The sequence below is a fragment of the Neophocaena asiaeorientalis genome, unplaced genomic scaffold (genome assembly GCF_003031525.2).
Source record: "Neophocaena asiaeorientalis asiaeorientalis breed wild unplaced genomic scaffold, Neophocaena_asiaeorientalis_V1.1 scaffold409, whole genome shotgun sequence".
Taxonomy (NCBI): Eukaryota; Metazoa; Chordata; class Mammalia; order Artiodactyla; family Phocoenidae; genus Neophocaena; species Neophocaena asiaeorientalis.
The window spans coordinates 467,896-481,111 of NW_020175208.1; the positions used below are offsets into that span (position 1 = coordinate 467,896).

At 41.1% G+C, this 13,216-nt stretch overlaps 1 protein-coding gene across 4 annotated transcripts in view; it reads left to right on the forward strand.

Annotated features, from left to right (window-relative positions):
* The window catches only part of LARS2 (leucyl-tRNA synthetase 2, mitochondrial), a 272,119-nt gene that overhangs the window by 128,510 nt on the left and 130,393 nt on the right, over positions 1–13,216 (forward strand). For all 4 annotated transcript variants that reach the window (XM_024765316.1, XM_024765317.1, XM_024765314.1 and 1 more), the window contains one exon: positions 12,195–12,286. In XM_024765316.1, coding sequence (XP_024621084.1) covers positions 12,195–12,286 — 92 coding nt within the window. The remainder of the gene's footprint in view (positions 1–12,194; positions 12,287–13,216) is intronic.

Sequence of the window (13,216 nt, forward strand, 5' to 3'; positions counted from 1 at the left end):
CAGTAGTGGGATTGTGAGTCATATGGTAGTGCTATTTTTAGTTTTTTAAGGAACCTTCATACTGTTTTCCATAGTGGTTATATCAATTTACATTCTCACCAACAGTGCAGGAGGGTTCCCTTTTCATCACACCTTTTTCAGCATTTATTGTTTCTAACTTTTTTGATAATGGTCATTCTGACCACCGTGAGGTGATACCTCATTGTAATTTTGATTTGCATTTCTCTAATGATTAGTGATATTGAGCAGCTTTTCATGTGCCTCTTGGCCATCTGTATATCTTCCTTGGTGATGTCTACTTAGGTCTTCTGCCCATTTTTTAACTGGATTGTTTGTTTTTTCTGATATTGAGCTCCATGAGCTCTTTGTATATTTTGGAGATTAATCCTTTATCTGTTGTTTCATTTGCAAATATTTTCTCCCATTTTGAGGGTTGTCTTTTTGTCTTGTTTATGGTTTCCTTTGCTGTGCAAAAGCTTTGAAGTTTCATTAGGTCCCATTTGTTTATTTTTGTTTTTATTTCCATTACTCTAGGGGGTGGGTCCAAGAAGATCTTGGTGTGGTTTATGTCAAAAAGTGTTTTTCCTATGTTTTCCTCTAAGAGTTTTATAGTGTCTGGCCTTACATTTAAGTCTTTAATCTATTTGGAATTTATTTTTGTGTATGGTGTTAGGTAGTGTTCTAATTTCATTCTTTGACATGTAGCTGTCCAGTTTTCCCAGCACTACTTATTGAAGAGGCTGTCTTTTCTCCATTGTATGTTCTTGCCTCCTTTGTCATAAATTTGATGCCCATATGTGCGTGGGTTTATCTTTGGGCACTCTATCCTGTACCATTGATCTATATTTCTGTTTTTGTGCCAGTTCCATACTGTCTTGATTACTGTAGCTTTGTAGTATAGTTTGAAGTTGGGGAGCCTGATTCCTCCAACTCCATTTTCTGTTCTGAAGATTGCTTTGGCTATTCAGGGTCTTTTGTGTTTCCATACGAATTGTAAGATATCTTGTTCTAATTCTGTGAAGAATGAATGCCATTGCTAGTTTGATAGGGATTGCATTCACTCTGTAGATTGCTCTGGGTAGTATAGTCATTTTCACAATATTGATTCTTCCAATCCAAGAACATGGTATATTTCTCCAGCTGTATGTCATCTCTGATTTCTTTCATCAGTGTTTTATAGTTTTCTGAGTACAAGTCTTTTGTCTCCTTAGGCAGGTTTATTCCTGGGTATTTTATTCTTTTTGTTGCAGTGGTAAATGGGAGTGTTTCCTTAATTTCTCTTTCTGATTTTTCGTTGTTGGTTTATAGGAATGCCAGAGATTTCTGTGCATTAATTTTGTATCCTGCAACCTTACAAAATTCACTGATTAGTTCTAGTAGTTTTCTGGTGACATCTTTAGGATTTTCTATGTATAGTATCATGTCATCAACAAACAGTGACAGTTTTACTTCTTTTCCAATTTGTATTCCTTTTATTTCTTTTTATTCTCTGATTGCTGTGGCTAGGACTTCGAAAACTATGTTGAATAAGAGTGGCGAGAGTGGACATCCTTGTCTTTTTCCTCATCTTAGTGGAAATGCTTTCAGTTTTCACCATTGAGTATGATGCTTGCTGTGGGTTTGTCATATATGGCCTTTATTATGTTGAGGTAGGTTCCCTCTATGCTCATTTTCTGGAGAGTTTTTATCATAAGTGGGTGTTGAATTTTGTCAAAAGCTTTTTCTGTATCTATTGAGATGATCATATGATTCTTATTCCTTAATTTGTTAATGTGGTGTATCATTGATTGATTTGCATATATTGAAGAATCATTGCGTCCCTGGTATAAATTCCACTTGATCATGGTGTATGATCCTTTTAACGTGCTGTTGGATTCTGTTTACTAGTATTTTGTTCAGGATTTTTGCATCTATGTTCATCAGTGATATTGGTCTATAATTGTCTTTTTTTGTGATATCTTTTTCTGGTTTTGGTATAAGGTTGATGGTGGCTTTGTAGAATGAATTTGGGAGTGTTTCTCCCTCTGCAATATTTTGGAAGAGTTTGAGAAGGATCAGTGTTAGCTCTTCTCTAACTGTTTGATAGAATTTGCCTGAGAAGCCATCTGGTCCTGGACTTTTGTTTGTTGGAAGATTTTTTTTTTTTTCAGCTTTATTGAGGTATATTTGACATAAAATTACAAGACGTTTAAAATGTACTTCGAGGTGATATGATGTATGTGTACATTGTGAAAGGATTCCACCCATCTGGTTAATCAACACATCCATCACATCACGTATTTATCCTTTTTGGGGGGAGGTAAGAGCATTTAAGTTCTACTCTTTCGGCAAATTTCAATTATACAATACAGTGTTATCACTACAGTTGCCATGTTTTTCATTATATCCTCAGACCTTATTCATCTTATAACTGAAACTTTGTACCCTATTACCAACCTCTCCTTATTTCCCCCACCCCCCAACCGGGCAACCACTTTTCTGCTCTGTTTCTAGCCTTTGACTTTTTTTTTTTTTTTTTTTTTTTTTTAATTTTATTTTTTTTTTTAAGATTTCACATATAAGTGATTCTATGCAGTATTAGTCTTCCTCTGCCTGGCTTATTTTAGGTTAATTACATTTAAAAAGCATTCCGACCCCTGTCCTCAAAAGCTGTATAATATTCCTTTACAAATCAGAGTTTTTATTTAAATTGTATAAAAACCATATATGGTTTGCATTATTTTTTCTTATTAGACATCAGGTTTTTTTTGTTTTTTTGTTTTGTTTTGTTTTGTTTTTGCAGTACGCGGGCCTCTCGCTGTTGTGGCCTCTCCCGTTTCGGAGCACAGGCTCCGGATGCGCAGGCCCAGCTGCCATGGCTCACGGGCCTAGCCGCTCCACGGCATGTGGGATCCTCCCGGACCGGGGCACGAACCCGCGTCCCCTGCATCGGCAGGCGGACTCTCAACCACTGCGCCACCAGGGAAGCCCTAGTCATCAGTTTTATACACATAAGTGTATACATGTCAATCCCAACAGCTCAATTCATGACACCACCACCACCACCACCCTGCCACTTACCCCCCGTGGTGTCCATATGTTTGTTTGCTACATCTGTATCTCAATTTCTGCCCTGCAAACCAGTTCATCTGTACCATTTCTCTAGGTTCCACATATATGTGTTAATATACGATATTTGTTTTTCTCTTTCTGACTTACTTCACTCTGTATGACAGTCTCTAGATCCATCCACGTCTCTACTAAGGACCGAATTTCGTTCCTTTTTATGGCTGAGTAACATTCCATTGTACATATTTACCACATCTTCTTTATCCATTAGTCTGTCGATGGGCGTTTAGGTTGCTTCCATGACCTGGCTATTGTAAATAGTGCTGCAATGAACATTGGGGTGCATGTGTCTTTTTCAGTTATGGTTTTCTCTGGGTATATGCCCAGTAATGGGATTGCTGGATCATATGGTAATTCAATTTTTAGTTTTTTAAACAACTTCCATACTGTTCTCCATAGTGACAAATGGGTGTTGAATTTTGTCAAAAGCTTTTTCTGCATCTATTGAGGTGATCATATGGGTTTTTTTTCTTCAATTTCTTAATATGGTGTATCACATTGCTTGATTTGCGTATATTGAAAAATCCTTGCATCCCTGGGATAAATCCCACTTGATCATGGTGTATGATCCTTTTAATGTGTTGTTGGATTCTGTTTGCTAGTATTTTGTTGAGGATTTTTGCATCTATATTCATCAGTGATATTGGTCTGTAATTTTCATTTTTTGTAGTATCTTTGTCTGGTTTTGGTATCAGGGTAATGGTGGCCTCATAGAATGAGTGTGGGAGTATTCCTTCCTCTGCAGTTTTTTGGAAGAGTTTGAGAAGGATGGTTGTTAGTCCTTCTCTAAATGTTTGATAGCATTCACCTGTGAAGCCATCTGGTCCTGGATTTTTGTTTGCTAGAAGATTGTTAATCACAGTTTCAGTTTCATTACTTGTGATTGGTCTGTTCATATTTTCTATTTCTTCCTGGTTCAGTCCTGGGAGGTTATACCTTTCTAAGAATTTGTCCATTTCTTCCAGGCTGTCCATTTTATTGGCATAGAGTTGCTTGTAGTAGCCTCTTAGGATGCTTTATATTTCTGTGGTGTCTCTTGTAACTTCTCCTTTTCCACTTCTAATTTTATTGATTTGAGTCCTCTCCCTCTTTTTCTTGATGAGTCTGGCTAATGGTTTATCAATTTTGATTATCTTCTCAAAGAACCAGCTTTTAGTTTTATTGATCTTTGCTATTGTGTTCTTTGTTTCTATTTCATTTATTTCTGCTCTGATCTTTATGATTTCTTTCCTTCTGCTATCTTTGGGTTTTGTTTGTTCTTCTTTCTCTAGTTCCTTTAGGTGTAAGGTTAGATTGTTTATTTGAGATTCTTCTTGTTTCTTGAGGCAGGCTTGTATAGCTATAAACTTCCCTCTTAGAACTGCTTTTGCTGCATCCCACAGGTTTTGGATCATCGTGTTTTCATTGTCATTTGTCTCTAGGTATTTTTTGATTTCCTCTTTGATTTTTTTTTTTTGTTTTTGCGGTACGCGGGCCTCTCACTGTTGTGGCCTCTCCCGTTGCGGAGCACAGGCTCCGGACGCGCAGGCTCAGCGGCCATGGCTCATGGGCCCAGCCGCTCTGCGGCATGTGGGATCTTCCCGGACCGGGCCACGATCCCGTGTCCCCTGCATCGGCAGGCGGACTCTCAACCACTGCGCCACCAGGGAAGCCCCTCCTCTTTGATTTGTTCAGTGATCTCTTGGTTATTTAGCAACTTATTGTTTAGCCTCCATGTGTTTGTGGTTTTTACATTTTTTTCCCTGTAATTCATTTCTAATCTCAGAGCCTTGTGGTCAGTAAAGATGCTTGATATGATTTCAGTTTTCTTAAAAATTTACTGAGGCTTGATTTATGACCCTAGATGTGATCTGTCCTGTAGAATGTTCCATGTGCACTTGAGAAGAAAGGTAATCTGCTGTTTTTGCATGGAATGTCCTATAAATATCAATTAAATCTATCTGGTCTATTGTGTCATTTAAAGCTTCTGTTTCCTTATTAATTTTCTGTTTGGATGATCTGTCCATTGGTGTAAGTGAGGTGTTAAAGTCCTCCACTATTATTGTGTTACTGTCAGTTTCCTCTTTTATAGCTGTTAGCAGTTGCCTTATGTATTGTGGTGCCCTTATGTGGGTGCATATATATTTATAATTGTTATATCTTCTTCTTAGATTGATCCCTTGATCATTATGTAGTGTCCTTCCTTGTGTCTTGTAACATTCTTTATTTTAAAGCCTATTTTATCTGATATGAGTATTGCTACTTCAGCTTTCTTTTGATTTCCATTTGCATGGAATATCTTTTTCCATCCCCTCACTTTCAGTCTGTATGTGTCCCTAGGTCTGAAGTGGGTCTCTTGTAGACAGCATATATATGGGTCTTGTTTTTGTATCCATTCAGCCAGTCTATGTCTTTTGGTTGGAGCATTTAATCTATTCACGTTTAAGGTAATTATTGATGTGTATGTTCCTATGACCATTTTCTTAATTGTTCTGGGTTTGTTTTTATAGGTCCTTTTCTTCTCTTGTGTTTCCTGCTTAGAGTAGTTTCTTTAGCATTTGTTGTAGAGCTGGTTTGGTGGTGCTGAATTCTCTTAGCTTTTGCTTGTCTGAAAAGCTTTTGATTTCTCCATCAAATCTGAATGAGATCCTTGCTGGGTAGAGTAATCTTGGTTGTAGGTTTTTCTCTTCCATCAGTTTAAGTATATCCTGCCACTCCCTTATGGCCAGCAGAGCTTCCGCTGAAAATCAGCTGATAACCTTATGGGGATTACTTTGTAACGTTGTTTTTTGTTTTTCCCTTGCTGCTTTTTTTTTTTTTTTTTTTTCGGTACGCGGGCCTACTCACTGTTGTGGCCTCTCCCATTGCAAAGCACAGGCTCCGGACGCGCAGGCTCAGCGGCCATGGCTCATGGGCCCAGCCGCTCTGCGGCATGTGGGCTCTTCCTGGACCAGGGCACGAACCCGTGTCCTCTGCATTGGCAGGCAGACTCCCAACCACTGCGCCACCAGGGAAGCCCTCCCTTGCTGCTTTTAATATTTTATCTTTGAATTTAATTTTTGTTAGTTTGATTAATATGTGTCTTGGTGTGTTTTTCCTAGGGTTTATCCTGTATGGGACTCTCTGTGCTTTCTGGACTTGGGTGACTATTTCCTTTCCCATGTTAGGGAAGTTTTCAACTATAATCTCTTCAAATATTTTCTCAGACCCTTTCTTTTTCTCTTCTTCTTCTGGGACCCCTATAATTTGAATGTTGGTGTTTTTAGTGTTGTCCCAGAGGTCTCTGAGTTTGTCTTCAATTCTTTTCATTCTTTTTTCTTTATTCTGATCTTATTTTCACCATTTTGTCCTCCAGCTCACTTATTTGTTCTGTTTCAGTTATTGTGTTTTTGATTCCTTCTAGTGTATTTTCCATTTCTGTTATTGTGTTGTTCATCTTTGTTTGTTTGTTCCTTAGTTCTTCTAGATCTTTGTTAAACATTTCTTGTATTTTCTCTATCAGTGCCTCCATTCTATTTCTGAGATTCTGGATCATCTTTACTATCATTACTCTGAATTCTTTTTCAGGTAGATTGCCTATTTCCTCTTCATTTATTTGGTCTTGTAGGTTTTTACCTTGCTCCTTCATCTGTGACATATATATATATTTTTTTTTTTTTTTTATGAGTGGAATTGTGTTCCTGTCTTACTGGTTGTTTGGCCTGAGGCTTCCAGCCCTGGAGTTTGTAGGCTATTGGGTAGAGCTGGGTCTTGGTGCTGAGATGAGGAACTCCGTGAGACCTCACTTGGATGAATATTCCGTGGTGTCTGAGGTTCTCTGTTAGTCCAGTGGTTCAGACTCAGACCTCCCACCACAGGATCTTTGGCCTGACCCCAGGCTCGTGAACTAAGTTCCCACAAGCCGCCTGGGGTGGCAAAAACAAATAAATAAAATGAAAAAAAAAGAACAATAACAAAGTAAAAAATAAAGTAGCCTAGGAAACTAACAGATATGTTAGGAAGAATATAAAAATAAAATTATAGATGCATCAACAACTTGAAGGTACATCAGTACCACAATAGTAAAAAAAGTGGAGGAAGGAAAAGAAAAAAAAAGTGGAGGCGGGGAAGGCCTTTGCTGTGGAGGGCGGGGCCTAAGCAAAGGCAAGGTTTGGGTAGTGGGTGGGGCCAATGCTCAGGACCCGTGGGGCTGGGAAAGGCCCTGGGGGCTGTGGGGGGGTGGAACTTAGGCTCAAGGAACAGAAGGGGCCCAGGTGTGCCCCCCACCTCTGGTCTCAGATGGTAGGGGACCTCACCTGGGAGCCCAGCAGGCTTCCTGGGCTCAAGTGGGTGGGGCAGACGCCCTCTTCTTCTCTCCTCTGGTCTGGGAGGGCCCCTCCTGCCTGCTTCTACTGATCTCCCTAGCCTCCCTCCTATGCCCCCAAGGACCGACGCAGCCTGGAGGGGGGTTTGGAGGGCAGGTACCGGCTTGGGAGCTCAGCAGGCTCCCCTGCCCAAGTGGGCCAGGCGATCCCGCTCTGCTCGTCTCCCACGCTTCCCAGAGAGTCCCTCCTGCCTGCCTCTCCTGATCTCACCAGCCTCAGGGGCGTCAATCCTGTCTGACCTCCACTTCTTCTCTGCCCTCAGCCCCCCTACGTCCTACCGGTTCACTTTGGGGTTCCTCCTGTCTCCTTGGGCATCAGAGTCCCCCACCAGCAGCAGGCAGGTGCCCTAGTTATGGGGAGGCGCTAACTCTGCGTCTTCCCACACCACCCTCTTGACTCTTCCTTCCCTAACTATATTTTCATAGACAGCTTGGGGTAACATGTGAACTAAGAATATCTTTTCATGTTAATTTCATCTGAAAACAAAAATAGAAATGAATAAGTATATTACATAAATCCAGACTGATTTTTTGACTGTCTCTGTATTGACTTTATTTAAAAACATGGATGGTAACCTAACAATGTTAATAGGCAGAAACATTGAACTGGTGCCATTTTGGCAGTTCCAATGAGGAAACCAAGTGATAATTAAGTTTTCCTCTTTCTTGTGGAACATGGTTATACAACAGTTACATTATTCTGCCAGCGAAGTAGCCCTAGGAGAATTAAAGCATCGCTGGAAGCTGTACTCTAGTGTTATCCATGGAAGTATTTCAGAACTTTCTACTAATCAAGCACAAATCCCCAACATGGGATTATTATTATTTTTAGCTCTTGAAAATTAAAAAGAAAAATCTGTGAAGGAAATGTTTTTCATCTATGGGTTAAGCAGTACTCAAGAGAAAGCTGTATTCTAAAGGGTGAGTGTTTTAGTCAGGATTCTTGGCTACCAGGGACTGAAACCCAACTCAGACCAGTTTAAGCAAAAAAGGAGGTTTTGTGTGTTTTTATAAATCCTGGTGTAACTCACAGAACCAAAGGAAATGTTGTAGGAATGGGGCCCACTAGGAATTGGGCCCGTGTCCTGGGAGCACATCAGTATCCCTAGTCTCTGCCTCCCATTTCTGCATCTGTCCGCATGCCAGCAGTATTTTCTTAGACATCTCCACCAGGTGCTCCCTCTGTGGCCAGAGGGGTGGGTTTTGTGATTTGCCGTCTGCAGCAGGACCGTATGAAGTAGGAGGAGGAGCATTTTGCCAGAAGGGGAGGGTGCTGTTTGGAAAGATGAAACGCTTTGGGTAGGACACATTTAGCAAGAGGAAAAGAGACCTCAGGTCTGAAAGATCAACTGGATTGGGTTATGTTTTGACAACTTCCTAAAACTACATAGACTAGATATTCCTAGGGAATGTTAGAATATTTTTAAAAGACATGTATACACACACACACGTACTTAACATATTTTGTACAGATGTCCATGATACGTTAAATGAAAAAAAAGGTCATAAAATAGTGTATGACAGGTTCTATTTCCATAAAAACAAACCATCCGGCTCCTATATATATATATGTGTGTGTGTGTGTGTGTGTGTGTGTGTGTGTATCTTTGTTTGAGTGAAGAGAAAGTTGTGGAAGGATACAAAGGCTGACATTGTTGGTTACATCAAGGAGTTGAGAATAGGAGTTGGGGCTGGGGGAGATGATCAGCTTTGCCTTTATATATCATGTATTGTGTCATTTCACTTGTTAAAATAAGCTTGTGTTATGCTCGTAATTTGAGAAACATCCAATGAAGGAAAAAGAAGAGGAGCCTATTCCGACTGACCTCAGGAGCGTGGATGCAGGGATTGAATGTGATAGCTTGGGAGTCATGTCATTTTTTTTTGTGGCTGTGCCGCATGGCTTGCGGGATCTTAGTTCCCTGACCATGGATTGAATCCGGGCTCTTGGCAGTGAGAGCGCGGAGTCCTAACCGCTGGACTGTGAGGGAGTTCCGCGGGAGTCATGTTATCTTAGGCTGGCAGGCCAGGGCATTCCACTCTTCCCAGATTTCCAGGACTGGGAAGCACGGCAGAGGATGTTGCAAACCAGACTGGAGCAGCAGCAAACTGGAGAGATCCACAGCACTGTTATTCACCAAGTCTGTATCCCGTACAGAAAGCAGACCTGAGTGGATCAGACCTACCACCACCCCGATATAGCAAAATCTACTGGGCAGGGCCCTTCCTACCCAGCACACAGATGGCTGCTTCTGCTCATGGACTGCCCCTGCTCCAGTCAGCCATGGCAAGAACAGCTGGGCTACTTTCAAATGAAGCACCTGATCTGAGCCACTAATTATGCGCGAAAGAACTGATGCGCCCCTTTCATGGAAAAGAAGGCCAAACGGCTGGCCCTTTGAGCCTCATGGTCTGTTCGGCTTGGTTAAGAACTTCCAATGCCTGGCACCAACCTGCTACAGAGGCTCTTATCATAAGTAACACACCCTTAGGATTGTACATGGATGAGGATGTGTGTGAGGTCAAGGGGTCTCCCTGTCTGTTGTCACAGAACCACCATAATGAATGTGGCCAAAGAGACATGGGCAGAGGTCCTGACGAGGGAATCGGTGATGTGCGATGTTGTGAGGTGCTGAAGATCAAACAGACAACGGCAGCTGCCACTGCAGCCAGCCCTGCCATTTACTGGGTGCCTGTACTGTGCTGGGTGCACCACATACATCTTAGTGTGTAATTCTCAACGATTTGGGTGGCTGCTTTCAGTCACGGTTGATAGTTGGGACTCAGGGTAAGTGATGTGCCTCAGGTCCCACTGCCAGTAAATGGCAGGTTTGGGTTAGGACATTTCGCCCCAAACCACACAGCCTCCCGAGGAGCGAGCCTTTATTGCATTTCCCACTCACTAGCCAGAGGAGTTAGAGCAGCTCTGATTTTAGATGCATGGTCTTCATTCTTGAGATGGAATTGTTCCATCAGAACTAAAACCTAATTAAAAAATAATAATGTGCAGAATGGAAGGACGATGTAAGGCAAGTGGCTTCTGCCACTGGGAGGGCCATGCCTGTTCTCTTACTGCCACCTGCTAAGAGGGACTAGGGAGAGAACGGATCTGGGCACTGGGATTCGAGTGTGAATCCAGTTCGGGACACTAAATTGTAGGTGCTTATGGACCTGAGGCAGAGGTGGCCATGGGTGATACTCATTTGCATCTCAGAGAGTCTTTGAACAAGACAGAAAGATGGAAGAAAACTCTAGGTGCACAATGAAAAAAAAACAACACACAGAAATAATATGATCCCAATTGTTAAAAATTGGATATAAATTTACCAAATGACAGTTATGTATGGCTATATGGTAGAATTAAGGGTATTTTATTTTCTTCTGAATATTTTTCTCTATGTATCAAGACTATTTGTAGTGAACATGCATTATTTCAATAATCAGGGGAAAAAGTTATTTATAAAAGAAAATGAGACCTGTTTCTTTAGTGGAAAATGTTCCATCATGATATGGGCGGGTGATAAGGTAGTGCCAGTAAGTGTGTCTGAGTGTCCATCACTATCCAAGATGTATGTGAACAGAAGCTCAGGTTCTCTGCATGATTACAAACAAACAAACACAAACAAACAAACAAACTCAGCTTGTGGCAGTTGACAGATCAGGAGCTTGATAGGAAGTAAGAAGGCCAGCTGTAAAGGGCTGTTTTCTGGAAATACTGGAGCCTCCTCAGGCCATCCTCAGCCACAGGCAAGCTTCAGAAATATGGCTCTGGGAGAAGCTGTGGTTATGGCTTTGTGGCTGAAAATCAGCATTAGAGAAGGGTAGGAGTCTGAGTTTTCAAAGCAGGTGTCCTTCCTGGCAGTGGGTGGAGAGCCCAGCCTTCTGAGTCTGTCCCTTGATGCCACAGCTTGAGTTTCAAGCCATTGTTCCCATTCATGGCATGTAAGTTAGGTTGAGAGAACTTCCTATTGAAGCTGCCAGCTGAGCTGTGACTGGTCATCCATTTGCAGAAATGAGTGCCTATCCTGGTCTGAAGTAATTGCTTCTGGTGTGACCTAGCTGGGCTGCTTACTCTTGTTGGTCCATCGTTGCTTGGACTGTCAAATAAAGGAGTGGGGATGGAGGATATATTTCAAAAGCTTCTTCGAGCTCTGAGATCTTAGGATCCCCTGTTCTTTGGAAAATGGAAATATCTTATAGGAGGTGATTCAGAGTGGCTTATTGTACACTTCAAAAGTGGCTAGTGTGACTGAGGAACTAAATTTTAATTAATTTTAACTAATTTAAGTTTAAATTTATATAACCACATGTGGCTAGGGGCTACCCTATTGGACAGCACAACTCCTTAACTGGAAAATCTAACACGAGGTGAGCATTTTGAATGTCTATATATTTTTTTATATATACCTCTTTTTGAAATTAAAAGAAACCTTTTATAATTTCAGAAAACCGCTTTGGGTTCATTACACACAATACAGACAAGAAGAAGAAGAAAGTAAAAAATAGTCACGAAAATACCTACTCAGAGATAACTGCTATTGGCACCTTGGTGTATAACCTTCTAAATTCTCTTCTGTGCTTACGTCTTAGATAGCCAGCTGGCTTTCAAAAGCATAGTTTGAAATCATCCAGGAAAGGGATAAGACGTGTTAGAAAGAGAGAATGCCTGCTCATTGCCCAGAAGAGAATACTGATAAAGATTTTAGCAATCTGCCACGGCTGATGTTTCTTTTCTGGGTGCTAGGTTATCAATCCCATGGGATGGGATGCATTTGGATTGCCTGCCGAAAATGCTGCGATCGAGAGGAATCTACATCCAGAAAGTTGGACACAGAGGTATGTGTTTACAGGCATATTCAAGCACTTGTATACAGAACCCTTAAACAATTTTTTTAACCTGTGCACAAGAAATAGAAAGTAAAGCAAACAAAACATTGCAGCCTGCCAAGCAATAAACAGGATTGTCTGTATTTGGTGTTTGCCTTTTTGCACACTGTATTCTTATCTAAGAAATAACAAAGAGGGTTTGGATATCATTCATGTGTTCATTTTGATGCTTTGTTATTTAGTTATTCTTCCTTTGAGTATTTGCGTTTGGAAGGAAAAAGGAGAAGGAAAGGGTGACATTTGTTAAATTTCTACAGTGCTCTTCATCTTCGTGACTGTAGTTTGAGCCATATACAAATTCCACATTATAATTTTCTCTGCAAATTCTGTTAATTTTTTGCCTTCACCATTCTGAAGGAAGAGGAACTTAGATATTCAACGAGGAAATATATGGCCAATTTATTCTGGGTGTGGCTTTCTCCAAGGAGGACATACTCTCAGTACCCACTGTGCCTCAGGCTTCCATGTACTTGTGGGCCAGCAGTGCCCATCCCTCTCCCTCCTGATAAAGCCTTGAGGGCCTTATACCAGAACCCAGCAGAACGTTCTGGGCTCACTCCAGCCCCTTTCACAAAGCCTTTCCTCACCCTACCCGGTTCAAAGTCTATCCTCATTGTCTTTCACCTCCCTTTGCTTTATCTTGCCCAAGGCTACATTGTAAAAAGAAATATCTTCTGCACCATCTATTTGTCTTTTTTCTTCCTAATCCCTAGTTTCCACTTTTCCAATTATGGTTAATTCTAGAGTAACAGGAATGATGAAAAAAGGAGGAAATAATGATTTAAATAAAATGGGTCAAATATGGTATAAATTTGATGTAAGCTAGGCTAGGGATTGGCAAATTCCATGGGCCAAATTTGGCCCTGCCTGATTTTGTAA